Source organism: Toxorhynchites rutilus, chromosome 3 (genome assembly GCF_029784135.1).
Source record: "Toxorhynchites rutilus septentrionalis strain SRP chromosome 3, ASM2978413v1, whole genome shotgun sequence".
In the NCBI taxonomy this organism is placed as follows: Eukaryota; Metazoa; Arthropoda; class Insecta; order Diptera; family Culicidae; genus Toxorhynchites; species Toxorhynchites rutilus.
The window spans coordinates 225,241,547-225,266,569 of NC_073746.1; the positions used below are offsets into that span (position 1 = coordinate 225,241,547).

Here is a 25,023-nt window from a genome sequence, read left to right on the forward strand (position 1 = left end):
CAACACGAACAAGAATTCTTTTTCAATTTGACCTTCACCTCGAGTAGGCGACACCGATAGCAGAGTTTAATTGGATACATCAATCAGTTAATCCCAACACTACAAGCAAGGATATATATTTCATATTGTAAACATTATACTGACACAAATAAATTTAGTTTATAGCTAGTGCTACTACGCTAATAAAAGGTGTTTTAAAATCGAATCTCGTTGTGAGGAAGTTCCACAACATTCTATAAATTGTATTGGAAGAGAACCGAATTCCAACCGGAATTACGAGGAATGAATCCCACATCGGGTGTGCCGCCGAAAGGCCCGAGCAGGGATGATATCCCCAGCAGCTGCTCATTATGCGACAATCCGGACGATGAGGTTATGGTTGCTTGCGACAATTACAGCATATGGCATCATTTTCGATGTGTGAATGTCGATAATTCTATTGCCGAACGCAGTTGGAATCGCCCGAGATGCGACCGGGGATCGAATATCGATAATATTTCTGTTATCCCGAATAGCAGTGATCGTGTTTCTCGACATTCTCGTGCAAGCACGATGACTTCAATCCGTGCTGCAAAAACCGCTTTGGAGTTAAAGCGTCTGGAGGAACAAAAACGTTTAGAATCAGAGCGTATAGAAGCGGATCATAAACGTCAGGAACAAGAAGCCTTGGAACGTTCCCGTCTACGTGCGGAAGAGCTGAAGAAGCTTGAAGAATTGTACCTGGAGGAGAAATATCGAATCCTCAATGCTGAACTAGATGAATCCTGTAGTGAAAAATCGGCAAGCGTAGACGGAAAGGCACGCGCCAAGCAGTGGGTCGATGCGTGCGATGTTAATACCGCGGCATGCAACATAGGCAAAATGTACACACCGATGAAGCAATCCGGTGAGAAAATAGTAACCGGAACCATTCCGAAGAAGGTGCTACAGAAGGAAAACTATACGTTATCTAATTGTCAACCATGAATGAACTCGACTCCACGCGATATTGACGGTCCGGGGTTGAAAGCTGTCATCACAACACCAAAAATAATTCTTCAAAAAAGCAGCAGAACGGGTTTATCAAAAGTGCGTCAGTGCGATCCGTGGTCCAATCCGATAACAGGAGAAACGTCATACCGTACCCAAGTGAGGTCGGGTGCTGAAACATTCACAAATATGCATGAACACGATTCACGAGCTCAACCACCAGCTAGAACAGTTTGTTCTCCGCAAACAGAATCACAATCGGAAGGGTTATCGAATGCCCAATTAGCTGCTCGACATGTATTGTCGAAAGATTTGCCAACTTTCACGGGGAATCCGGAATAATGGCCCGTTTTTATCAAGTACGAGACAATGCGGTTACTCAAATGCGGAGAATTTAATCCGCCTCCAACGAGGATTAAAAGGCGATGCTTTGGAAGCAGTCAGGAGCCGTCTTTTGTTACCTGAAGCAGTGCCACGCGTTATTTCTACTTTGAGAATGTTGTACGGGAGACCTGAAACGCTGATTTATTCACTCTTCTCCAAAATAAGAAATTCACCATCACCGAAAGAAGGTAGGTTGGATACTCTAATTGTTTACGGCATGGCGGTCCAAAGCTATTGCGATCATCTAGTGGCAGCGGGTATGGTAGATCATTTGTCCAACCTCTCCCTACTTCAAGAGCTGGTGGGTAAACTTCCTACAGATATTAAGTTAAAGTGGGTAGATTTCAAAGAAGCAGTAAGTTCGGCGAATCTGGAAGTTTTCGGAGAATTCATGACAGAAATTATGAGGAAAGCAAGTGAAGTTACGGTTTATTGTCCAAGGACGAACACAAAATCAAAAATTGAGGAAAGCAAGCAACGAATCAACGAGCCAAATCCGAGAAAATTTGTTCACCCCCACAATACCGGAGAGTCAGGTATTGCTGAGATCTGTCAAAAGACGAATGAGATAGTTTGTGTCGTTTGCGATAGACCCGGTCATCAAGTAGAGACCTGTGGTAAGTTCGCTAAATTTACTCCTGATGAGAAATCGAAAACCGTTCGATTACATAATTGATGTCGATCCTGTTTGAAATGCCACTTACCTTGGCCATGTCGAAGACCAAAAGATTGTTCTGTAGTGGGTTGTCGTATCCGTCACCATCTTTTGTTTCATTATTCCCCATACAATTCGACATCACAATCTAGTAGTCCACAAAATTTTCATGGCGTTAGTCGCAATACTTTATACAGAATCATTCCTGTTACCGTTTACGGAGAATCAAAGTCGATTAATACGTTTGCATTGTTAGACGGAGCATCAGAGGTCACAATGATGGAAAAATCACTAGCAAATCAGCTCGGATTGGAAGGGAAGTTGGATCCGTTACATTTGCGGTGGACCTGAAACATAACGCGCGTGAAGGAAGATTCTCGCTTAATGAATGTACTAATTTCTGGTCGAAATAAGAAAAAACAATACAACGCAACGCAACGCAAGAACTGTTGAGGAATTGGAGCTTCCCATACAGTCAGTTAACATGCGAGAGCTAGTACAATTTTTTCCATACCTTTGCGGTCTTCCGCTGCAGGATTATGATAACGCACGGCCACAGATACTGATCGGACTCGAAAATTTATATTTTGCCACTCCACTGAAAATCCGGGAAGGACCCCAGGGACATCCGGTAGCAACCAAGACTAGATTGGGTTGGTGTCTTTATGGTGGACCTTCTCTTGTACACAACGATTCTTTCCGTAGAGTTTTCCATGTCAGTCGTTTGACCAAGGATCAGGATTTACATGAGTTGGTCAAGCAATTCTTTTTTGTAGACAATCAGGGAGTAACATCACCTACTGTCTTAATCGAATCCGATGAAGATAAGAGAGATATATTGAGTGCAACAACGCGTAGAATTCCAGGAGGTTTTGAAACCGGGCTTCTCTGGAAACAAGACAAAGTATGTTTTCCAAATAGTTATCCCATGGCAATAAATCGCCTCAAAAGCCTCGAACGTAAAATCAACAAAGATCCTCAGTTAGCAGCACGAGTTCGAGATCAGATAACCAGTTATTTGGAGAAGGGATATGCAAGACGCGCCACGGCGGACGATCTTCTGTGTGCTGATCAAGATAAGATTTGGTTTCTACCCCTTGGTTTCCTGGTTAATCCGAAGAAACCAAATAAACTACGATTAATTTGGGATGCTGCGGCTCAAATTTATGGTATCTCATTCAATTCGATGATCCTCAAAGGCCATGACTTTCTAACGCCATTACCGGATGCTATGTACCGTTTTCGCCATCGCAGAATCGCTGTCGTTGGAGATATTAAATAAAAGTATCATCAGATTAAAATACGCGCCGAAGATCAACCGGCTCAACTCTTTTTGTATAGAGAGGATCCCTCAAGAGAACCAACAATATTTGTTATGAGTGCAGCAACATTCGGATCGGCCTGCTCACCATGTTCCGCCAACTACATAAAAAACTTCAATGCTAAAGAACATCAACAGAAGTTTCCGGAAGCTGTGGAAATAATATTGAATGGCCACTATGTGGACGACCTATTAGACAGTCGCGATACGGAAGAAGAAGTCATCCAACTAATAGAACAGGTGAAGTTCGTGCATCGACAAGCAGGATTCGAAATACGAAATTTCATGTCTAATTCCTCGAAAGTGACAAGGAAGCTTGGAGAACCTAATAACATTGGGGAGAAGGAATGGAAACCCGAAGGATAAGAACAAGTTGAATCTGTGCTCGGAATGCGCTTGTTACCCCAATCCGATCAGTTCACGTTCACCATTCCGATCCTACCAGTAGGGCTTCTTGACGGTTCTGTTCGACCTACTAAAAAGCAGATATTACGTGTCGTTATGAGCCTGTACGACCCCCTTGGATTCCTAACGATGTTCATTCTACATGGAAATATAATTATTCAAAACCTTTGGCGATCAGATTGTGGTTGGAATGAGCAGGTGAACGACAGCAACTATGAGGATGGGAGACGATGGATTGGCGGTTAGAGTGAGGTTAGAATTCCTAGGGCGTATTTCGGTACAGCGATTCCGGAGCAATGTCAACCTATACAACTACACGCATTTGTCGATGCCAGCGAGGCTGCATTTTCCTGCGTTATATACCTCCAAAACATTAAGGCTGGAAAACCGAAATTATCGTTAGTAGGAAGTAAATCGAAAGTAGCCCATATCAAGACACTTTCAATCCCAAGACTAGAGTTACAATCTTCCGTGTTGGGGACTCGTCTAACAAATTCTTTTCTTCAAAGTCATAAACTGCCGATTTCACAACGGGTTTTCTGGACGGATAGTACAACAGTTCTCCATTGGATTCACTCAGACTCACGTAAATACCAACCATACGTAGCTTGTCGAATTGGAGAAATACTACAGTCCACAAATCCAACCGAATGGAAATATGTTTCATCATCAAACAACGTAGCGGATGAAGCTACTAAGTGGGGACAAGGCCCACGCCTAGATCCGGAATGCAGATGGTTCCAAGGCCCCACATTTCTTCTACGGACGCACGAGTTTTGGCCACCGCAGACTTGGAAAGGTGCTGAAGCTGCAGAAGAGTTGCGATCAGTCCATTTACACCACCGATTAAATCCATAAGAAGTAGTAATTGATATACGTCGTTTTTCTAAAAGGGAGAGACTATTACGAACTCTAGCATACGTTTACAAATTCGCGAGTCACTGCAAGCAGAAAGTCGGAAACCGAACTGTGGAAAATAGTTCAAAGAGAAGCCTTTCCAGTAGAGATCGCCGAGTTGCAAAGACATCGTCGTTCCAAGCCTTCGGGGTGATGCCGATATCGAGCCCGCTTCATAAATTATCGGCATTCCTTGATGAAGAAGGTGTTATTCGAATGGATGGTCGTATCGGCGCCACCTCCTACCTGCCGATAGAAGCTGAGTATCCTGTAATACTTGCTTCGAACCATTCAATAACCCATCTCTTTATAGATTTTTATCACCGACGATTCAATCACCAAAACTGAGAATCTGTCGTCAACGAACTCCGCCAGAAGGTTTATGAAATTGATTGAGAAATTTGGTCCGGTTTGAGAAATCTAGTTCGGAAGATCACATCTAGATGTCAGTGTTGCAAGGTGCGTAACACGAAACCCAGTACACCCAAGATGAGCCCACTACCCCGAGCGAGACTCCAAGCATGGCACCGGCCATTCACTTACATTCACTGGATTGGATTATTGCGGTATGCGGTCCGTTGTATGTTAAAGTAGGACGAAGCCAACAGAAGCGTTGGATTGCTGTATTCACCTGCCTCGTTACACGTGCCATACACATGGGAGAGTCACACAGCCTATCAACTGTTTCATGCAAGATGTGCATCAATCGATTCATTGCGAGAAGAGTAGCTCCTGTCGAGTTATACACAGACAATGGTACTAATTTTCAAGGTTCTGCTAAAGAGCTGCACACCCAGATCGCAGCAATCAACCAAGACTGCGCAGAGACATTTACGAATACCAATACGAAATGGATGTTCAATCCACCAGCGGCTCCTCACATGGGTGGGGTTTGGGAACGGCTGGTGCGTTCAGCCAAAACCGCATTTGAATCGTTCTCTTGTGCACCTAGACTGCCTGACGATGAAACGTTCGAAACTATAATTCTTGAGGCGGAAAGCATGATAAATAGCCGGCCATTGACGTACATTCCTCTGGACCATCCGAATCAAGAGGCCCTCACTCCCAACCACTTTCTGCTAGGTGGATCTAGTAGTATTCTGCAACCGCCGAAAAATCCGATTAACGCAACTGAGTGTCTTCGTAGTAACTGGAATTTAGCACAAAATATCCTCGATGGATTATGGCAGCGTTGGATCCGTGAATATTTACCGACGATTGCGAGACGCACGAAGTGGTTCAGCGACACGAAACCAATAGAGGTAGGCGATTTAGTATTCATGGCAGACGAGAAGAAGCGAATCAGTTGGGTCAGAGGTCGGATAATCGGTGTCACAAATGGTAAGGACGGATTAGCAAGGCAGGCGCAGGTAGAAACAAAGTTCGGAATATTCCGACGACCAGTCGTGAAGCTTGCAATCATCGATATAGGAAAGTGTGAGACCGAAGAGGATGAATGTCCCACTCAGTCTCACGGGCCGGGGATTGTTGCAGTGATAGACTATCGTCAAATCACCCCTCGTGTCGACGACGGCAAACCTTCCAGTTCAACCTCCTATACAGCATTGTGACGCAAAGCTTTTGCAGTGGGTTTCGTCTCGAAATGTCAACGGGTAAAGATCTGTCAACACGAACACGAATTCTTTTTCAATTTGATCTTCACCTCGAGTAGTCGACACCGATAGCAGAGTTTAATTGGATACATCAATCAGTTAATCCCAACACTACAAGTGAGGTTATATATTTCATATTGTAAACTTTATACTGACACAAATAAATTTAGTTTATAGCTAGTGCCACTACGCTAATAAAAGGTGTTTTAAAATCGAATCTCGTTGTGAGGAAGTTCCACAACACAACCCCTAGTTTGGAGAAAAGACTCTCATGGAGAAGGAGAGAAGCTCTTGTTTCCTTGTCCCCATACGATTAAGATCCCACCGTGGTTGATTACTCAATCTCCACTGTTGCTTCTCGTACCCTGGGTGCAGTGACGTAGTGTACGGGGGCGAGGGGAAGGTCCATCAGTGGGGTGACACCCAAGACCACGCTCAAGTGTGGAAGCTAGGATTGGGCGATCTCGGATCGATTTTTAGAAGATCGATTTTTTCCATTTCGATTTCTGTTTTTTTAGATCTAGCTTTTATACACCCATACCTCGCATTACGGCCTAGATACGTTCCTGGACCACTAAGAAAAAAGCCGTATAACAAATCAATTATTCCAATACAAATTCATACAAACTCTATCGGATCGGTTCCAAGCTTGTTCAACGAAAAGCCGTTTAAAGAGCGGCCGTATAGCGAGGTATGGGTGTACTCGAAAAAAACGATTTTTGGTTTTTTTTGAATTCAGAAAAACTTATTGTAGATTTGTTTTTTTTCAGTATAACGGGCGTTCAATAAAACATTAGAATTTGATAAAGTAAAAGAAAAAAATCAAGCAATTAAGTATTTTTTTTTATTAAAAACACAACGGTTGTTCTTCGAAAAAAAAAACAAGTGAAGGTTGGCATAGGGCTCGTGCTCAGAGCCCCCCCCCCCCCACCATTCTCTCGGTGAGAAATATATTTACGCTCTTTACTTTTTACTATTAATATCATTCTCATCTTTTATTGAACACCTGATTTCATTAATTTCAATCACAAAGACTACCTAAAAAATTTTTAATGATAAAGTCAACATTTGAATCGCTTCTTCTACGATTTACTTCAATGTTAAAATTAATCAGAAATTATATGTGCCCAACAATGGATTACTTTTGTTGTTAAATGGATTGCTTTTGTTGTTAATTGAATTCGAATGTACCATCAATATTGATTTTGACGATGTAACCAGGCAATTTGTTGCTCTCTTAAAGATTTTATAATTTCTTGTTCGTTTTATCAAATACAGTAGAACCTCGATTATTAGCAAAAGTGAGTTCCATATTAATTGTATAGGCCTTCCCGAAATTTGTCCGTGAGTCTTTGTTTCTTTGTTTTCGTCATGGCTACAACATTATCTGAACACTGGTGTACACGACCTAACAAATGGACAACTTAATGACATACATAGTTTTCATACTGAAATAAGTTTTTTCGTGTTTGCATCTCATTTTTAGTCCTTCATTGCGTTATCCGTGGTCACCTTGCTACTCAATATTGCGCAAAACCAATACATAAGTTTTTGGTTTGGTAAAGTTGATTTTTCATAAAAAAAATGAAAACAAACACTTGATAACAAGTGGCCACGTTACGCCACTGACCGAGTCGTACCGCGGGGAGCTAGGGCTAGGAGTCTTTGGACGAGAAACTTCTGAACCATGAATGGGATCTATTCTATGTCTGCAGATTCACGATGTACCAATTACACATTTTGCCCAGTCGTGGATCAATCAACGAGACGTTCTTTCATTGTTCCGTATAACGTAAGGTCGACAATTCACATACAACATGCACATCCCGTTTACGTCACGTGTTTACAAAAATGTCAATTTAGAGGATCAAATGTGAAATTATTCGTGTCGCATTAGAAGTCTAGCCATTTAAGGTGGCCGTACACTGTTTGCCCGGAGGTCAAATATTTGATATTTTTTGACAGATAAGGTTTGATTTGATATTTGTACAAACACTATTTTGTTTGCCACTCTTCAATTTTAAAAAGTAGTAAACAGTATCAAACACCGAACATGGAAAAAAATCAACTGAAATATCCAAGGTAACCTAACCATGTACCGACAGGTTCGAAGAACAGACTGAAAAAATATTTTAGGCATTCAATAATTGAATATTTGCTTGTCGTGTTTTGTGTAGAATATATTTGATCAGTACACGTTGACCAAATTTTATCTGTCAAAAAGAGTCAAATATTTGGCTTCGGTCAAACAGTGTATGAGCACCCTTAGCTAGATGGTTAGGGGAGCGGTATATGAAAACAGTACGGAAGAAAGCAGAAGGCGAATTATTTCCTTGAAGCGTGGAAGAGACAGACTAATCCCGAGCGAGCTTGGGCACAAGCGTATTGTGTTTTGTTTACAAACAAAACACAGTAGACTTTCAAGATGGCTGAAGAGTGGTTTTAGCAAGTTGGCCCACCTTAGGATATACTTCTACGCGCCTTGCCGCTGGCTACCTCATTTTAGCGTGTCCATTTTCTGGCAACATTAGTCAATGTATCACAACGATCACAACAATAGTTGACAGTTCTCGAGCAAACAAAATAACAGCTGTTCGATTTCATAACAAATCCGGGCAATAGTTTTGCAGTGTCTACACTCATACGGGATATTTTACTCTGAATGGGTAGATTGAAACGGAAAAATGGTTTTATTTTATACGATAGATTATTCCAACGCAGTAGATGAGCACACAATATGTCGGAACAAACTGAAGCTGGTGGAAAATGTGTACAAAAATGATGCGTTGGAGAAAAATATAACGAGAAAGATGAAAATTATTCACATAGATTCCATTGAATTAAATCGATTTTTGCTCGATCTACACTACTATATAGCCTACAGGTTAAAAGTCGCGAATGGCATTGCTAGCTTCTGTGGCCGTCATGAAATATTTGTGATAAAAATTCATCCACCAGAGAAGGAGCCGCTAGATTACGCATGGTAAGGCGATAAGTTTTTCTAACAACTCTATTATTGAAGTCTGCACATTGCAGGGGTTACCGAGCTAATGTTATGATGTGGGAGCAAATAGAGGTAGACGAAATGATGTCTTGGCTGTCGACACTTGGTGGAGCATTTTCTGCATTGGGAGACTATAAACTATCGTATGTATGTATCCACGAAATGAATTCAAAAATCAATGGACATCATCAAGATTGGACATTTTCTTTCAGGCAAACATTGCCGGGCGAATTTCTCTTCGACAAATGAAACTGGCTTTGCGTTTGGGCGATCCCTCCCTGATAGCTCGCTGTCGGTTGTATCAGGCAATTGCTATGATCCAGAGTTACAATTTTACTGGAGCCAAATACACGATTCAGCAGGTATACCGTGCAGAAAAACGTCGTTCGGAACCCGACAGTAAACTGATCAAAATGTGTCTTGGTATATGGACCAAATTAAGCTACGAATATGAATTGTATGAGAAAAAACTGAATCGATCGAAGGAATAGAGCGCAATATTTTCGGGCAACGAAACAGCCTTGTTCATAGTATTGTCCCTTCAACGAATCCCAAATTCCAGTCCTTTGTGATTATGATAAAAAAGAAAACAAACATTCGAATATAATTTCAATATCGAACAACATTTTCACAATTTATTTTCTTTAAAAATTTTATTACGTCTTCTCAGTTTTTGCTCCATTTATGTCACGATAAATTTAATTAGCAATTGTTATTATCCTAAATACAGTTTACATATTAGCTAGACAATATTGTTCTTTCTCGATAACAAGAATGGCCGTATTCATGTTTCCTCGTATTATACCTGTACTATACGATATTTTGACCTCGAAAGACCATTCGATCGCACCCCGAAACATGCATGCTGTATGTGTATGCTTTGATAATTGTGTTATTTCTCTGGCTTATGTAAAGAAAAGTGTGATAATTGCGCGCGGTCCAAAAGAGTGCAGTGCAGAATAGGGGTGTGAATGTTCACTTTGCCAAGGTACCCATCGGATCCCAGGCAGGCAGAACGGTCGGATTCAAATCGAACACGTCCAACACGTCTTGTGGCACCAAACTGCGGTCCACCACAACCTCGAAAACGAATTCCTTGAACCACTCTGCGGTCATGATGAGATAACCCTTCTCGCCGCGATCCTCACCCCAGGAGTTTTCCACGCGGAACTTGGTCGGTTTTTGGGTGTTTTGCTGCAATAGAAGGAACTTAGGGATATTATTTATTCATTGTACACATGAATTATGCAGTAACTACGTTTAGTTTTGTATCAATCGTTTGATTTTCGAAAACTTTGTGGTAGAACATATTTCAATCAAGCAAATATTTTCAAGTCACGTGACACTTTTGGCACTCTATTTTTCAATATTCTCCAACAGAAACCTTTTTAAAATTCACAGTAATTTTCGATAGAGATGAGAGAATTTATATAACGATTCGGCTGAAAAAATCATAAGGTTGACGCCATCTCTTTTGCAAAAATGTTCTTGACTATCACAAAGCACCATCTTTCAATGGATACGTGTCAAAATTTGACAGCAATCGGTCGATTGGTTCTTGAGTTACAGCATTGAGAATGAAGCAACTTTTGATTATTGTGAAAAAAATGGAAAAATCCAAATCAATGAAAACGATGGTAAAGTTGCATGAATTGGGCTTCGAACTTCGAACTTGTTGAATGTCGATGCACGGAAGATGTCTCTCGTTAAATACTGATTGCAATACGTACATTGGTATAAAGAAACAATTTACGACATATGATCAATTAGTGTATTGTTCTCGCAAAGGCAATAAAGAATCGTTGTTTCTCTAAATGATTCTACAAAACCACGTAAGCCATTAAAACTTTTCAGAGTCCCCGGAACTTTTTGCTAAAGAGTTATTTTCGATGTATTCGCAAATAATATCCGAAATGATGAACCAACAAATTAAAAAAAAGATTGCGTAGTCCTACGTCCTAGTCGTCTCGGATACAACCCCTCGATTTTTTTAGTGTTGCTGATGTGCAAATGAATGCAGTTGTGCTCACCTGTATTTAGTACCTTGATCTGTCAAGAGTCCACCAAGGATTTGTTTACGTGTGGATTTTTCATTGCTTCTGAAATGTCGCTTGTCAAAAAGGAACCTAAAGTTCAAGTCTTGGACACATGGATGCGAGAAAAGGATATTACAATGAATAAAGTGGCAAAACGTTTCAGTATTCATCCGGTAAGTGTGAAATCCATCACCTAGAATTACGGGGAACACTATTGAAACGATGATTTACCGGGAAAAGGAAGGAAACCAGGAACTTCTAACTCAGATCCGGACCGAAAAGTAATCAACCTCCTTAATCGAAAAAAAAATTGTAAGGGGTTGTATCTAGGACTCGACCGCATTTTGGACGTAGAACTACGCAATTATATCATGCAACTCGTTTACCACTTCGAATATTATTTTAGAATGCATCGAAATTTTTGTAATAGATTATGTTCTTCGTTACAAGTAAATTTGATGAACGTCCTTTTACGTTTGATATGATGTCTAGTACTACCAAAATATGTGAATGGAAGAATTGTCAAACGATCATTGTATTTTACATCTCCCTCGTAAGTTATTGCACATATCATATTTACGTAGTTCTCGAACAGCGAAAGTTCATTCACCTTTAGTATCTGGACGATTGACGATTTTCCCGGGCTTCTCAGTTTAAAAGTACGTTTAAGGAAAACATATCCCGGTCTGCACAACGACAAGCGAGTACAAAAGTACTCAACACCAAAAAATACCCCCGACTTGCATGTATCTGCAAAGCGGATTTCCCCATGCACATAAATTTTGAAGTCCGTGTTAGGGAAACACATCTCGGTGGGAACAAAAAATACCCTCGACTTGCATGTATATTTGCGAAGCGGATTTTCACAGGTACATTGATTTTGAAGTCTATGTTAGGGAAACCGTATATCGGGCCAATCAAAACTTGGCAGTTAGTGCGTTTAGATAACGCTTGACATTTTACAGTTATTCAATTGTTCATCTTATTTGGCAGGTGCAGTGGAACAACCTGAAGCTCCACAATAAGCAATAAAATATCAAACAAAGTGCTGAACAAAAATCAACAAAAACCAGAGCCCAGAAGCTGTTTCATCGATTTTTTCAGAAATCCAATGCGTGCTTCCTAATGGACGATGGGACTTACGTTACAGATCTCAAGAACTCTTCCGGGACCACAATCTTACACCACAGTCATTGACGAGGATGTGAGTGACCATGAGAAGTCAATTCAGGTGGAAAAAATTGGCAGACAGTGCTTGCGTGACAGGCAATCTGCTCAAGTGGATTGAAGTCGGTAAGTGTCTACACAAAAGGAACAATAAATGCCAATATGTATCAATCTGAGTGTTTGTACAAAAGGTTGCTTTCACTATACAAAAAGCATAGCACCCCATCACCATTCTGGATTTGGCATCATCCCACTATACCAAACCACTCTAAAGTGGTTTAAGGATAATGATGTAGATTTTGTTAAGAAAAGCATTAATCCGCCAAACTGCCCCCAGCTTCGTCCGATCTAGAGATACTCGGCTATTGTCAAGCATATCTTCAAAAATACCATTTCGCAGGTTACGAAGACGAAGGTTAAAATTGATCATCCCTACATCCCTACGTAAGCTCAGCAAACCGAGTCCGATCAATTTACAACGATCCTCATAGCCTGGTGGATTCGAAGGATCCCTCCAGGGCAAGTTACGTAGGGCGAAACGGACGAATTTTCGCTGGATAGCCTCAATGGACTCCATTTTGGTAGTAGGGAGACCATACTATGCACGCGTATTCAAGAGTAGAGCACAATAGAGAGCTTTAATACAATGTGGGTTTTTGAACTGCTTGGTGACTCGAAAAATGAAACCTAAGACCATAGATTCCTTGGTGATGATGTACGAGATATGATCGCGGAATGTGAGCGCAGAATCTAGGACGATACCATGGTCCTTGATAGTCATAACACGGTTTAAGGAGATATTGCGTATTTTATACGAAAATGTGTCAGGCGATCGTTTCCGCGTGAACGATACGACTGAACATTTTGCTGGATTCAAAACTATTATATTTTTTACGCAGCCAAAAGTTTTGAAAGTCACTATAATACAAAAAAAAAGATAATAAATCTTCTTTGGCGTTGGTAATTTCAGCAACACAAGCTATCGGTACCACAAACAGGCGCATAACGATGATGCGACGCCACTATTGCGTACATATGGATGTTACGTCAAAATGATTTTTTTAATAATTCCCAAATATTTTCGAAGAAACATAGCACATTTTTGTGTTTAGAGTATATATAACATGGTAAGGAATGTAAATCAGTAAAAAAGTGTATTTACTGGTCATGTTGGTACATACGCCAACTATGCATATTTGGGTAGAGTAGGCGTTTCAAATTGGACACTTTCCACGATGCGATCGCCTTCCGGTTTTCAATTTGTACTCCCAATGTTCCCGAAAGACTAAATCCTACGTCAAAAATTTATCACGCCGAGTACAAAAGTTACTTAACTCTTGCGGAGTCTTAATAAGAAATAAAGTATATTTACTGGTCTTATAATAGGACACTGTCCGAGCAAATATCACCTTCGAAACATATGTTTCGTACAAGATGTCATCTTTCGCTTTTGTAATGCTGAGAGCGAAATCTCGGAACGTTTGCTTCTGCGATTATGAAGCTCTAACAAGGCGCAGACTTCAATATCTTGCTAATGCCACTCTAGAGTCAAAGACGTTTGGTTTGCGTCGCCAATCAGGATTATAAATTTCAATAGGCAAGTTCTTCCTGATTAGTACAAGCATCTCGCTCTAGCTATCAACCTACTCCAACCTCAATTAGCATTGGGCAAGCTTGAAGCGCTGAAGAAAAAGAATGGGATATACCGCAATTCCCCTGTTGAGTGTGGGAAAAACAACAGGGAAAAAAGAATGAGAGAGAAAACCGCAGAGGCAGATCATTTTGTGCTGACTTTTTAATAATTTTATGTTTCGCTGTGATAAATTGATTTCAATCATTCCAGACAAAAGGATACCAGTTAGAGGGTACCACATATTTTTTGTTCGGGCAATTATTGCTAACATTCAATATGCTGAAAAGTATATACTGCGTACGGGTTGAGTTTTAATACTTATCCAGAAAGGTTTATACTTACATCAACTGATACTCCCGTGAAAACCATAGCATGCGTCATCATCGATTCTCCGTACAGCAAACGATCAGCCTTCTCCATAGTAGACTGAATGTCCACGCCGAACACCAGCTTGAAATCGTGGCTATAAAACAAAGCGTAACACATGAGACAATAGAAAAAAACCATATAAATCTAACGCCTCACATGTCTAGATCTTCAATGCCCTGTTTTCCTGCGAATCGTTTGCTCACTTCGCACCCGAACCATACTGGCTCTCCCAACTTCAGCGCCTTCGTCACCAAGTCTAGTAACGTTTTCACAGGCTGATTGTTGTAAAGGACCGCCCGGCCACCCACAACATTACCAAGGCAATCTACCGTATACGAGCGCTCGTAAGGATTCGTTGAGCGTGGATCAGTCACTAAACACACCTTGTCGTCCACGTTGTAGTACGGCTTTACGTACTTCTCGTAAAAATCTATCGGTCTGATCGGTCCAATGCTCAAGTATTTTTTGCTTTTGTCGTAGTACTCCCAGATGAACTTTTCCGGTGGAATTCCCAGACAAATGCCGACAACATTATAAATTTCGTTCATCTGCGTCTGGATCTTCGCTTGCACCTCGTCGTCACTGGCTCCGTCATCGATCAGTGTACGCAAAACTTTAGCGTATTCACGCAACTACAAACAACAAATCATTTGAAATGCTAGTTGAAACTCCACTTGAATGTAAATACAATACCAACCACTCACCTTACTCTTAATGACCGAATTCATCCGTGTGCTAGACTCACAGCTATAGCTCTCGGGGAAACATTTCTTCGGCATTAGTCCGTGCTTGTTTATCAAATTCACCAGCATATCCCATTGTCCACCGTCACACGTTGGATCCGATAGAAGAAAAGCCACTAGTCTACCGTCGACTTCCTCCCCCCGTCGGGCAGTGTCAACGATGTTATTCAGGAAATAGTTCGCACGCTCGATTTTGTCCCAATAAAAGAGGTACGCTTGAGAGAACTCAAACTCGTCCAAGTTATACTGCTTGATGAAAGGGATACGGATGCAATTCAATGCCGCAAACAGCCAGCAGCGACCGGAACTTTTTTGGTTTGTCAGAGGTTTGCCCTCGTTTTCAATCTAGAAGGAAAGAAATGATATAACTCGAACTGAGAGATCAAGCTCCAAGATTGCGGCAATTACCTTATAAGTGAACACATGCTGCGTGTTCTCAAGCGTTTTCCTCGACATACATGCCTCGAATGGGTCTATCCGAGTGCAAACATTCTGGGCGAGAACATTCTTTGGACATTCGTAGAAATCAGTACGGCACTTTTGAAAAAACTCCTCAGATAGCGGTGCTGTGAATTGGAAGATGAACGGTATAGATTAATAAATATTCTGGATATGTTGTACTAAGAACTTAACACATAACAACAGGTAAGAGAGTCAACGCTTCTCAGAACATACACATTTGTTGCAATTGAATTTCATACTGTTGTCAGATAACACGTTTACAGGAAACACGGCGTCCTGACATACGAAATAGGACCGCAGTGTGAAATTGATAAGAGAGGTATTTGACCGTTAACGTCGAATTGATTGCCATTAATCAGAATGACTGAATTTCCAAAGAATCGATTGACCTTCACAATTAACCACTGTGCGTTTTTTTATAGAGACATAGAACATTAAATTGAAATAAAGCACTGATTAATGGTGTTAATTGACATGAATTAGAAAAGATAATTCTTTTTTTTTGTCCCATTTATTTATTTCAGGCTCATTGGCATTTTAGCTGTAACAGAGCCGAATTTTAATCGTGTACATGTCACATATTTATCATATCTATAATTAGCACATTACACAATTGCCATTTTTCGGCGTTAGAGTATTCCCTTCTATACCATTCCATATGGTACACACATTTACACAGTAGCAGCCATTTAGGCGTAAGAGTTTTCTATCTGTTCTTCCATTATCCAGTTAGACCGGACAGCGGAGACAGTTGATTGATCATTGTTGAGTTATTTATAGAACAGCAGCCCGATGTGTCTTGCAGAGCAGAGCAGTTGTATGGATGAATCGATCATAGTTCGACCGTGGATCGATCTCCATCGCTGATGATTGTTGCGTGGACGTAGTTATTCTTTAACAACACAAATATGGTCAATGAGGGCCCTGAGTTTCGAACTCACGATCGATCGCTTACTAAGCGAACGCGCAACCAATGTGGCTACGGAGGCCCCCCAAAAGATAATTCTTGATTTTTTTAAATATATTTTCTGGCTATCGATGACTTTTTGTAGCAATGGAAGACAAAGTGATAACGTGGCGAATATTGTATTTGAAGGCGCAAACGTCTGCGGCTTATCGGCGTAGACCAGAGACATAGGCTCACTAAACATAGTATGACGGTGTTAAATCGTATGATCGTATGATTCCTTCGATTAATCCATTCTAATCACCGTCTTGTTTAAACCACTAATCACATGAAAGGTACTCAATTTGAAGAAAAATGGACCAATGATTCCAGGATGCAACGGAGTTTTGACGATGGCACGAGGATTCTATTGATTCCAAATTTGTCGTCGAAAAATGGCAGTATATTGTGGAATAGATTCAATATATCTGATACCTTTTTCGAGTTCGTGTTCTTATTTCATTTTTATAGGTCGGGAGCAGGCCAACGGACCAAGATTTATGAAGAATGTGTTTTCCGAGTTGGAATGATCCTACTTGAGAGCTTGAGGGGTAGGGGCTGATAAATATATTGGGATGTAAAGAAAAAAACGGCGTGCGGAAAACAACAAGCTGGCATTTTATAACAAATTGGAAGTTCTCAGTACCACTGAATCTCAAATTCTGTAGAATATGTCAGCTTCCTCTAAGTGCTACCCTTCCATCTACCGGATTTCCGTTCGAGCTGAGCATCAGAAAATGGTTTATAGTTTTTGACACCTTCTCACATGTCTCCAGTGGTACCAATGGCAAAGGACAAGAATAAGTCATATGCTCTTCCTCTGCGTTGCAAGCGATTCGTCATCAAGATTCCGTTCCTTAGGTGAACCCATTGCTGTCTCAACTGACCTAACCATTCTTCCCGAAAACCCGCAATATGTGGTGCCGATGTAGGATTTAACTGACTGGAGACTGACATGTTCTCGGAATAGCCCATCCGAATTCAGAAAGCTTGTGGACATAGAATATAAAAACGACGCAAATGATACCATAAGTACTTCACAAAAGTTTTTACCCGTCTGTATTTATGCTTCAAATCGGTATCAGATCCTTTCCTCAGCCTGTAGAGAGCCTCAATTGACGATTGAAAACATGAAATCATTGAGAAACTCTATTACCGGTTGCAAGTCCGTATAAATGCACCGCGTCAGTGTTAATTGGTAACAATCTCTGTAAAAACATATGGCTAACCCCAATCACAAGTTAATGCGACCCGTGCCGATGAATCTATGACCAAGGAATTTTTATAAATATTCTGTCACAAACGGAGCCTGTAGGGTTCCAGGGCACCTTCTACATGTTGGCTCATACTGTGTAACCACAGGGTACTGGCACAGTGGACCGCTACTTGTGGGATACAAATGATGGAAATCGTACAAAACAGAACTAACAGAAGATCAACGTTAACCGTTACCAGAACGTTAACCGTGTTAATCGAAAAATTGAAAATGGGATTGCTCTTCAGCTAGCCTTGTGTCAGAGGGACTGGAATGTGAAGAAGGTGGTGTCACGCTTCAGGTGGGCCATATCCGTCTCAGGAGAGGTACTGGCGGCAGAAAACACTCTGTCGAGACATTATGCCGTCACCGTATCCCGTATGAACACATTACAGTCCGATGGGTGCGGTCGGAACCTCCCACAATCCCCAATCGACGCCACTTGATTGATGCCCTAATTTTCCAAAGCTCTGTATCTCTATCGTGATCCAACCTAACCTCCAGAGAGAAGAATAAAACGATATACTCTTCTAATGAGGTCCTTACAAGGTATACCCATGATGGTAATGGAACTTATCCGCGTTTCATTGGCAAACCGGTCAACTTCCTCTTACCTTGGGATACCAGTATGACCTGTGATCCAACAGAAAGTGATGTGTTTGGCTCTCAATTGCTCTTCAACTTCTTGAATGATGGGATGTTTAATTTTACCACCCTCTGTAGCTGAAAGGATGCTTCTCTAATCCATAGAAATTACAGCATTTCTAGCAGTAATAAGGCCCTATATTGCTTAGAATAAAAAGACAAACGGCAACATAACTTGATTAACTCGACTAGCAAAGCTTTAGACCAAATTTGCGAAAAAGATGAAAAGTCAACGTTGGAAAAGGCACAGGAAATAGCGCTGAAGTATAAGGTAGAAGCCTATGCAGAAGTGAATTACACGAAGAATAAGAGACAACGCGAGCTGTACCGAGTAGTAACGGATGCTAAACAAACACCAAATGAAAAGATGTCTAGTTTGCAATAAGATTGGACACCAGAGGAACGATTGTCGGTATAAGCATTTGACGTGTCGGAAGTGTAACACGAAAGGTCATGTTACTCGCGTTAAAAAGTCTCCCAGCGCGAAGATTCGGGTTCGCGAGACTTTGTTTACCAACGAAACTGAAATTACCGACGCGGAACCAACTGTTCTATGGCGGACCCCTAAACGCACTTAGATGAGCTGGTACTCAGCCTTTCCCGCTTCCTACTAGTTGCCTTGCTATTAAGAACGCCTATGTTACTGGATGGGAGAAAAAAGTTTCGCTCTGACTTAGCGCACTGGTTAGTTACAGTAGATTCTTTTGGCCTGATCCGACTTCTAGCTAGTTTCCTTACAATTTTGAAGAACTATGCACCTTCAAAGATAAACTTCTGTATAACCAGAGGAGTTTCGAAGTTTACCAAACAGCAGTTGATATTGAACTGAACTTTATTCTAAGGGTGGGTTTAGACCAGTGATATATTCATGTGAAGAAATATGATGAGATTTATAGAAATCGCATCAACCGTTTACACTAGCGTGAACTTCTATAATGAATATATTCATATTTTCGGTGAATTTATTCACCTAAAGTAGAACTGCATCCAAGTTTAGTGATTTCTCACCAGTGAGAAATTCACAAGCGTTTACATATGCTGAATTTATTCAAGTTATATATACCTCGAATAAATGTATCATATTTATTCTCACCCGTTTACACATATTTTCACGTGAATAAATCCATCTATAGCTATAGATCTCCCTAATGTAAACCCGCCATAAAATTTGATCTTTATATACAGAAAATTCTAACTCTAGTTCAAAACTGAAAAGGGAGAGAAAGATCTCTCTATCATATTTAGATTACCGAAAATGCATCGGTTTTCCGCTTGACATGCGGAGGACTTTTTCATCTGCTTATATTTCTATCCTTCGCTTGTAGTGCTAGGCTATGCGTGTAGCACGAGTCTCAATATAAATAAGTGCATTATGCTTATGCTTTAAATGCCCTTGTTAAGTGGTATAGCTTGCTTGCACTTTCCGTCTAGGTTATTAAATTCTATTCTCAGAAAAAGGGGAAGGAGAGGAAATACACATGGTTTTCTCCAGATAATTTATGTTTACATCATGTTTTGGTTCTGCTATGTGGGGTGATTGAACTAATTATATCACGGCGGTAACAGGTCATCTTCAAGCAGCATGTAGCAACAAGTATGCCAATTACGTGGCAAATGTTGAAGTAAGCGATCGAGAGGACAACGATAGTAATGGTGACAAAATTGAATTGGAGCAGAATTTTACAAGTGAGTGTAGCTTATACGTGAACAAGTAATGAGTAATGAGTAATGAGTAATGAAGTAATGAAAAGGATTCAAGGTAGATGTCAGGATTGCCAAACAGTACACAGAACGGAAATAGATTCAGGTGCAGGCGTATGTGTTTTTCCGAACTCGTTATATAAAAAATTGCTGAGCAGTTGCAGACTGGAAGAAGCATCCTTAAAGTCAATGCTCTATCCAGGTGAAAAGTTAAAATTAGTAGAAGTTATACGGCCAGAACTGGAATTCAATGGTACCTGTATAAATATTCTAGCGATAGTTGAGGAGTATGGCCCTTCGCTTTTAGGAAAAAAAAATCATGAAGGCTTTCGTCATTCGTCTTGCCTTGTGAACAAAGCGATATCTGGCACTGAAACAAACATACAGAAATTATTGAAGAAGCATGAACAGCTTTTTACAGACAAATTGGGACATTACAAGAACCAAATCATTTCCCTCGATGTGGAGAATGGAGCGCAACCGATTTTGGCAACCAAGGATGTCAGGCATCCTTTACCAACAGCTGAGGAAATTTACGCGAAGCTGAATGAAGGGAAAAAATTCAAAGCTGGTCAAAAGCGTATAATTAATTTGAACTAACGAAGTCAACAAAAGAGCTGTGCAATTTCAACCATAAAAGGAGTATACAAAATGATTCGTTTGCCCTTCGGTACATTGAACGACTCAAATCTCTTCAGCAAAAGTACATGTTTGTAATCGTCAACAGTCCCAAATTTTAAAAAATCCGAGGCACTACAACAACTACTTTTAAAATCAGTGATAAGGTCATTGCAATAAGCAATAAGGAAGTATCCCGTGTCGGGCACACGTACAGAGCATTGGAGACAGCAACATCCCAATTACGAGAACACTTGTAATACTAACCTCGAGCCGACCGCGAGTAATCGGTTACATATTACTAACATAGATAATAAGAAAAACTGTCAAAATATTGAACTCCAGCCCCGTCAGGCTAACGCCATGAGCCTTGATAAAAATATATATTTTGGAAAAAAAAAAGGTCATTGTAAGAGATTACAGGAATCCAAATAAACCTGTTTGTACTCCGGCTGTGGTACGTGAGATCTTCGGAGAACGAAATAATGGAGTTCAATTATCGATATCTGGGCAAATCATCAATCGAAGTTTGGCATGGAATGGATGTATACGGATCTTAACTTAGATTCCGCTTATGAGCAAGCTGAATGGGGAAGAATTTTCCATTCTAGTTGCTCTAGTGTTTCATTGACGGGTTTTCCAGGACATGTTCCTAGCTTCTTCATGACTAGGGTGGTACACGTTTCGAAATATGGAAGCGCGAAATAGGTAGGCACTTCCGGACAATTTGTTTCAAACAAAAATTTGGTTCAATGTGTTGATCATCCTTAACGACGAATGAACAATTGTTCCCAAAATATGAGGGTTATCAACAGACATATGAGAATTATCAACAGACCTGATGTTAATGTTAAATCAGCAACTATTTTTTCAGGATCAGCTTAGATAGTTATGCTCAGAAAATAGGTTATATCATAGACCACACTTTTAAATAACTACTGAAAATTTCAGCAGTCTATGGTTTACAAACAATCCGGAGCTTGCTCAATCCTTAACTCATCATCAGGTATTGCTATAAGAAAGAAGTAAGTGAATAACTGAACTGAAACCAGACATAACATAAACTTTCAAATTTATTCTATGCCAAAAAAGACCCTATGTATGGACTTTGGATCAGTATGTCAGTATTTCTTTCTCGACTTTTACCTAACTGTGGTCATTTTTCTTCATTTACTTTATCTGTTCGATTAGTTTACAATTCACATGAAGAATTATAAATATTGATCATTATATATTTGAACCATTATTAATTTGGAATTTTACTAGCATACGTTTGAATTTGTCGAAAATAAGCTAGTTCATATGAAAAGCACTCGTATTGTTTACTCAAAATTTGAATCCATATACAGCAAACCAGTAAACGACTAATTGGTGCATCCGTCTCGTCACAAATGGGCGTAAGCCTGATGTTTATCAACCTATTTGCATGAATGTTACCATTCTGTGCAACTCAAGATAAGATAAATGACAACTAAGATAACTGTGCTATTGTTGAACTGCTTGATACTGTGAGTTGGAAACAGGGAAAATCTCTCCCGATATGATCGCAATCCTACATCTGTAAAAGGCCACAAAGCACGGACGGAACGCGCCAAAAATTTCTCCGATGCAGAACACACAATGAATACGTGTGTAGGTCACCGATTCCGTTATTTCGAGGTCAGTACGTGTCGGCATTACCTAGCCGCGAGAACAAGCAACACGACGGCGAAGTGTAAAACCGGATTTGGAGAAACAAATAAGTGAAGATATACAATAAACAGCAGGAATGAAAAAAACAAAAACAAACTTTGGCGCAGTGCTGCACAGGCGCCTTCGTGTTGTTCCCTTTAAACTTTTCCCTCCCCTGGCTCAGACCGTCTCTTAGAATTAGTGAAAATGTAGTGTTTAACATCTAAAATCTCTACTTTCACTTCAACTGTTTTGAAAATGTTAAAACTTTTTCTAATGTATATAAATTTGTATCGGTAATCATGAAACATGCCAATATAGCTAAACTTGATTTAATACAAGGTTCATTTTTTTGGTGGCCAGACAACTTATAATTCGTGGATTAATTTGTCCAAAAGAAAAAAAACGATTGTGAAATACTTCTGAGATAACACAAAATAAACTTTTCAATATTGCTTTATCATTTATATATAGAAGAAAAACAATTATTCATCCGATAACGAACCACTCTTAACTGCTGACTCAATCCTTGTTTCACACCAAATAAGCGTAAAAAATGGGATCAGATGAAAGCAGTCTTTAGTGTTTTAATATTCATACGAATTTGTGCTTCAAGTTTTTCTATAGTAATAGAAAGTGTATCCATCGCCCAAAATATGCAAATTACATTCTTTTGAAAATGCATTAATTCCGCCGTCATACAAGTGACATTCACACCAATTTTCGTTCGACATTACTATTTTACACGACCAATATTGCTGTATAGAAATCAGCAGCAAAATGAAAATTAAGGTGATGAGCTAAAATATGTTAACTAATATCCGCAAGCCTAGCAGGAACTCCTAATTATGTAAGCTAACGCAGAAAATATGCACTTCCGACCTCCCGTGGACTGCACTTACTTGGTAACATTGTTGATCCGGAGCACAAGTTGCACTGTTCCGCAAATCCCAATTGAGTGTACCGTGAAGTCTAGATGGGTCTTTACTGCTCCCGCTGACGTTTCGACGCTGGCGCGGGCTATTCAGTTTGGCTATCGAAAAGCAAAAGGTATATATGCGAAACAAAATATGCACCGTCCGTGCTGACTGCAGACTTGTATGCGACGACGAAGGTGACTATCCACAAATTCGTGAAGATGACAGCTATCGGGAGCTTTTTCTCTCTCTTTCGAAATCCGTTTGCTCTCGATTTCTTTCTCACTGATTATATACAAAATACACCCAAATTTTGTTCTGAGTTGAACAGATTTTTACAGAACTTGTTTTTAATAGAAATTTAGGTGTTACTAATATGGTTTGTTAACTTCACAATGATATCCCTCTAATAACATAACTTATTTCATTAGAGATATTAGAATATCAAGATATAAACAACTTTAGAGAGAAAATCGAGAAAATATATTTTAGTTTTGCAAAATGTCAGTGCAGAAAGTTGTTTTTGATCTGTCAGGGATGCCAGGTTTGAAAATATTTCATTTCAATAATCGAAAAAAAGTTAGACAAACAGAATACATATGATGTCGCCATCAAATGTAAATGCATGTAGTTTTACCAATTCGCATATTTCAACAAGTTCAAATAAAAAATAAAAAGAAACTTAAAGAATTATATTGTCATACAGCAGTATGTTCAAAACTGTTTGAATTTCTGAGACGAACCAGCTCAGGAGGCTGAAAGTCTCAAAAATAAAGAATAAAAAAAATGTTTGAATTTCTTTTGCTGAAATATTTCATTGATATTGAGCTCATCAATAAATTCAATATATCGTGGTTCCCATGGCCTAGTGATTCGCGAGGCGCTCACCAAGATGAAGGCTTTGGGCTAAATTCCCGTTGTAGTCGGAAAATACGAGGGCGGTCCGTTAAGTACTTAGCTTCATCGCCCGATGGGGTCAGTATTGCAAGAGAGACTACTTATCGTGTAGTACATTCTCGTAAACCGCTACTGTCAAAATTTCAGCTGAATCGGACTCGTAGTTTTGTTTTGACCGTGTGTGGAAACGGATGACGGAAACGGTCCACGGATTTTCGAAAAATGGAAAAAATCCGTATTTTCAAGATTTGGCCCCGTGCGACTTGAATAAGTCACTCGCCGGGCAGAAATTTGAGTCGAATGAGAAGGTCATCACCGCCACGGAGGTCTACTTTGCAGATCTCGAGAAAGGGTTTTTTTTCAGATGAATGAAAGGAGTGGGAGCATCGCTGGGTCAAGTGTATCGAGCTAAAAGGAGACTATGTTGAGAAATGAATCGGCACTTTTCAAAAAAAAAAGATTGTATGCTAAGTACTTATCGGACTGCCCTCGTATATCGTCAAAGATCAATTAAGTGGCTTAGACTGGTTTGAGAGAACTGTCTAGGGATGTATAAGAATGAGCGAACAAATGCCTGTCTCCAAGAGAAGCCACAAAAACCCGAGGAACAGTTCGGCTAAGTGCTCAGGACGTAAAGTAGCAGTCATCCACGATGCTCATCCTACGCGATTGTGGAGTTGTTCACAGGCTTTGAGAGCCGCGCAAAAAAAACTAA

At 40.2% G+C, this 25,023-nt stretch overlaps 2 protein-coding genes across 3 annotated transcripts; one reads left to right on the top strand and one right to left on the bottom strand.

Moving 5' to 3' along the window:
• The first annotated feature begins 43 nt into the window (after positions 1 to 43).
• Positions 44 to 10,322, top strand: LOC129776572 (uncharacterized protein F58A4.6). 2 transcript variants are annotated; one of them, XM_055782294.1, is made up of 4 exons: positions 107 to 6,361; positions 6,415 to 9,227; positions 9,281 to 9,395; positions 9,461 to 10,322. In XM_055782294.1, the coding sequence occupies exons 2-4, from the start codon at positions 8,929 to 8,931 to the stop codon at positions 9,737 to 9,739; spliced, it is 693 nt and encodes a 230-aa protein (XP_055638269.1). In that variant the 5' UTR covers positions 107 to 6,361; positions 6,415 to 8,928; the 3' UTR covers positions 9,740 to 10,322. The 2 variants fall into 2 exon arrangements, 1 of the variants encoding a protein (XP_055638269.1); XR_008743123.1 differs by lacking the exons at positions 9,281 to 9,395; positions 9,461 to 10,322 and having other exon boundaries at positions 44 to 6,361; positions 6,415 to 8,919.
• Positions 9,851 to 23,892, bottom strand: LOC129776571 (bleomycin hydrolase). Its single transcript, XM_055782293.1, has 6 exons — positions 23,397 to 23,892; positions 15,605 to 15,762; positions 15,158 to 15,541; positions 14,610 to 15,085; positions 14,427 to 14,547; positions 9,851 to 10,442 (listed from the first exon to the last, which is right to left on the bottom strand). Exons 1-6 carry the CDS (start codon positions 23,404 to 23,406, stop codon positions 10,224 to 10,226), a joined length of 1,368 nt encoding a protein of 455 aa, XP_055638268.1. The 5' UTR covers positions 23,407 to 23,892; the 3' UTR covers positions 9,851 to 10,223.
• Between the last annotated feature and the right edge of the window lie 1,131 nt (positions 23,893 to 25,023).